Source organism: Nanorana parkeri, unplaced genomic scaffold (assembly GCF_000935625.1).
Source record: "Nanorana parkeri isolate BGI_ZX_2015 unplaced genomic scaffold, ASM93562v1 scaffold981, whole genome shotgun sequence".
In the NCBI taxonomy this organism is placed as follows: domain Eukaryota; kingdom Metazoa; phylum Chordata; class Amphibia; order Anura; family Dicroglossidae; genus Nanorana; species Nanorana parkeri.
In genome coordinates, this window is record NW_017307249.1 from 657,032 (window position 1) to 661,494 (window position 4,463).

At 52.9% G+C, this 4,463-nt stretch overlaps 1 protein-coding gene across 1 annotated transcript in view; it reads right to left on the reverse strand.

Moving 5' to 3' along the window:
- Positions 1 to 4,078: 4,078 nt before the first annotated feature.
- GALT (galactose-1-phosphate uridylyltransferase) overlaps positions 4,079 to 4,463 on the reverse strand; it is an 8,538-nt gene continuing 8,153 nt past the window's right edge. Inside the window, exon 8 of the mRNA XM_018566833.1 lies at positions 4,079 to 4,150. Coding sequence (XP_018422335.1) covers positions 4,079 to 4,150 — 72 coding nt within the window. The remainder of the gene's footprint in view (positions 4,151 to 4,463) is intronic.

A 4,463-nucleotide genomic window follows, 5' to 3' on the forward strand; every position in this document is an offset into this window, starting at 1 on the left:
CACCTCATAGTTCTAGCCGACCTGTGACAATGAGACTGTCACAGGTCGGCTCAGTAGATCGGGAAGTGAGCGAACGCATACCGGCGTTCGCTCACTTCTCGATCATCTCCCTGCAGAGAGCCGTGACTGTGACTCACGGCTCCCCGCAGGGATTCCCCCCTCCCCGCTCCGATCCTCCAGCGCTGACTTGAGGAACGGACGGGGGAGGGGGCGGGTACAGCTGGCTCTGCCTCTAGATAGGCAGAGCCGGCTGTCAGTCACGCAGCTGGGCGGATCTGGACAGTAATGTCGGGATCCGTCCCGGCTGCGGCGTCTCAGTATACCGCGAGCTGTAGCTCCCTATATACTGAGCTTAGGGTGACGGGAGGACGCTAGTTTGTGTCCTCCTGTTACCCTAAGGAGAACTATGGAGAAAAGCCCTAACCCCACAGTTCTCTTGTAAAGGATCTGCTCATCCCTTAAAGGACCACTCCCTATTAAGTTATAACTTGTATCTCCAATCCACAAAATCGCAGGAAAGCCGCATGCACGGGAGCAATGCATTGGTCCAGTGAGGGCTGCCGCGCCCAATCCCGCCGTTCGTGTTGTCACCGAGGACGCAAATCCCTCCGACGGATGAAAGTTTTGACGCGAATTCAAATCCGGCAACTTCCTTCATTAGCAGAAGTTTCTGCGGGAAGTTTGTGCTGTGAAATCACTGACGTGCGTCCTGCGGAGCCGAGTCTCTGCGTGACTTCCCGGCCGCGCCGCGTGCGCTATTAGTAGCAGAATTCCTGGATGGCACTCGATTGCTCTCAGCGCTGTCCCTAATCAGCGGCGGCTGTGGGAGCAGATACGCCGAGCGCCAGGGGAGCCCCTTCTCACCGAATCCTCCTCCTCTACCACCCCCCGACCAAACACGTCTTCCCAATTGTTATTGCAGACGAGTCGCCCCGCAGATCCGCCGTGTCACCGCGCTTCCTTAAAGTGGCCCTAAAAGTAACTCTATGGACGAATAAAGTAGATGGTGACCCTGGATGAGGCCTGAACAAAGATGGTGCCGTCCAGGGGCCTCTCCAGACCGGGCGTCACCCTACCGTGTCGTCATCGTGCGTGATGTCACATCACGCATGCATGGCCATCTTGGTGACGGAGAGAGAAGGAGATGAGGTATGCCTCCGGGGTCCCCTCCTCTCTCCTGACACTGTCGGGCTCTCGGTCCATGACCGAGTGCCCGACTTTTTAGAGGGGGTGACAAAAAAAATGACCGTCAGTCATTTTGGTGTCACCCCTGCAATGGTGATACAATATTTATATTCGAATGTAATAGCACATTATGGCCAATAGGTGGTGCTGAGGAGCAGAGATAATAAATACTTATTATTAGGGGTGCGCCAATACTGATACTAGTACTCGTACTCGCCCAAATGCTCCGATACTTACCCCCGACACCGGAACTTCCTGTCAGAGGGAGATTTCCTCTGAACAGCAGTGTCGCGAGGGAACATGGAGCCGGCTTCCCAGCCAATCATGAAGCTGGTGCGGCGGATAATGACTTGACGCCCGGCTTCCTGATTGGCAGGGAAGCCAGCTCCATGCCATTTGGGCGGCTCCATGCTGGTTGGCTTGAGAAGCCAATCAGCAATGAGCCAGCCAAACAGCATGGAAACGGCTTTGCAGGCAATCAGGAAGCCGGGCAAAGGGTAATGACCTGCCTCCCGGCTTCCTGATTGGGCGGGAAGCCGGCTCAATGCTGAATGGCTGGGAAGACGGCTTCACGGCGAATCAACATCAAGGGCAGCCAAAAAGCATAGAGCCGGCTTCCCGGGCAAACAAGAAGCCAGTGCGGCAGATAATGACACGCCGCCTGATTGGCCAGGAAGCTGGCTTCAAGCTGATTGCTGGTAAAGCTGGCTTCCCGGCCAATCAGCATCGATCCGGCCATACAGCATGGAGTTTGCTTCTGGGACAATCAGGAAGCTGGACAGCAGGTAACGACCCGCCTCCTGGCTTCCTAATTGGGCGGGAAGCCGGTTTGATGCTGATTGGTTGGGAAGCCAGCTACACGGCCAGTCAACATCAAGGCAGCCAAACAGCCTTGGCTGGGAAGCTGGCTTCACAACCAATCAGCATAGAGCCGGCTTCCAGGGCAAACAAGAACCCGGGAGGCAGGTAATGACACTCTGCCTGGCTTCCTGACTGCCCAGGAAGCCGGCTCCATGCTAGCAGCAGTACTGGTATTAGTATTAGGTATCAGCGAGTACCGAAATATAAATATTGTATACAGAAAAACCAGTATCGGTGCATCCCTACTTCTTATAAATAAATCCTTATTACTTAGTAAAGGAAATACTTGTTTTCTATGATCCTTTAGCTCCACCTAGTGGCCGTAATGTGATATTACAGGAAAACAATCCAAAAACGGCCCTGTGAATTGTTCATAAATAGACCCCTGTGCTGTATATGGGTTTAATCGTGAAAATTGGAAAAGCTGAAGAGCGTAGAGCAGGGGTGCGCGTAAGGTCGATCGCCATCTACCAGTCGATCGCTTAGCGAGCAGTGGTAGATCGCGATGGCCTCTCCTCCTGCTTCTCTGGATCCCCGCTGCCCTCCCCATCTGTATGCAGCGGGGATCCGAGAAGAAGTGAAGGGACCGCTGCAGCCGGTGGCGGGGGAGGGCAGAGAAGGGAGCCGCCGTCACAGAACTAAGGCCGAGCGGTGAGGAGAGAGGGAGACGCTCAGCCAGGTTCTGACAACCGGCGCCTCTCTCTCCCCTCACCGCTCGGCCTTCGTTCTGTGACAGCGGCTCCGTCCTCCAACCACAACCCCCCCGCGGCTGAAGTACTTCTTTCACTTCTCGTCGGATCCCCCGCTGCTACTGCCCGGGAGAGCAGGGGGGATCCAGAGGAGACTTTGCAGCCCCCCTCCATGCGTGGTCGAGCGGCAGAGGATCGGTACATATCACTAGTATGTACCGATCCTCTGTGCAGGACAAACACTGGAGCAATCGGCTGATCACTCCGGTGTTTGTAAATAACTGGAGACACATAGTACTACGTGTCCCCAGTTATGAATGGGCAGGATGTGATTTACATCACGTCCTGTTCATGCATGAGTTTCTCAATGGGGAGGAACACTCTGTACAGAGGCTCCTCCCCATTCAGAAACTGGATGATAGTAAAATATTTTCTGAATGAATGGGGAGGAGCCTCTGTGCTTTCCATTCGTTTAGAACAGAGGCTGCAGAAAAAGAGATTGAGGACTTTGTGTCCTCAATTTCTTTTTCTATTTTAAAAAGGGAAATTTTAGGGGGCTGTTTAGATTTCCCCCCAAAATTCGTGGACGCCTTCCCAGAAGAGTTTGAAGCTGTTATAGCGGCAAAGGGCGGAGCCAACCCGATACTGAACCCTACGGATTAAAGTTCATGAATGTATGTGTGTGATTTGCAGAGACCCCCAGCAGGACACGCTGGTACTTGCCTAGTCAGGCCCCACCGAATCATCATCCAGGAACACAGATCACTGAACAACTGCTCTACCACAGCGCCCCCTAGTGATCAAACCCAGTGCATACCTCCTCCCAAGAGCCGGCCCACTGCTTACATCAAGAGCTCTTGAGAGGAGTACTGAGGTAGCGCGCTGTGATGAAGCTATGTACAGCACCCTGCTGGCCCCTCCCACCAGCCTGCAATGCACAGAGACCCAATGATGACACCACCGCATCCCTAATAAGGCGAGTAATGAAAACAGAAAGGTTTAATTTAAAAATTTCATCAGCATGTTGATAAGAGAGGGGGAACCATGGAAACCAAAATATAAGCAGCTATAAGATCATGTTTACAAAATAGAAGCACCTTCAATCATATTATTTTGCCTTAATATCCCTCTAATGCATTTCCTGCGAAGCAGTCCGGTGTGACTGGGCCCCGTTCCGGCTGGTCTCTGGTCCATACATTGTATCCTGCCGCGTTCTCTGCTCAGACCCGCCGCAGAGGGGAACGCACGTCCTCGGCACGCAGCACTTCACGTCTGGCTGGGGGATTAGATCCGATATTCCCCCTTCCAATGGCTGACAAATCCCAACTCTCCAGCAGCGGGTATTACTCTGTATTGTCCCCCGTCCGTCTCAGCTTGTAATGCTCTTCCGGCAAATTCCGGAGACGTTCAGCCGCCTGAGAGGGGAAATATGAAATATCTGCCGAGTTATAAAATGTACATTACAGAGGATAGAGGGTGCATATTGAGGAGGAGATTTCCCCTCACTTCCTGTCCAAACAGGAAGTCCAAGTCATGGTAGAACTAGTGGTAGATGGTCATCTTCATACCCCAAAATGTATACCCCACCATACCAGGAACATACCCCAACATTTATACCCCACCACACCAGGAACATACCCCAACATTTATAACCCCACCATACCAGGAGCATACCCCAACATTTATACCCCCGCCATACCAGGAACATACCCCAACATTTATACCCCC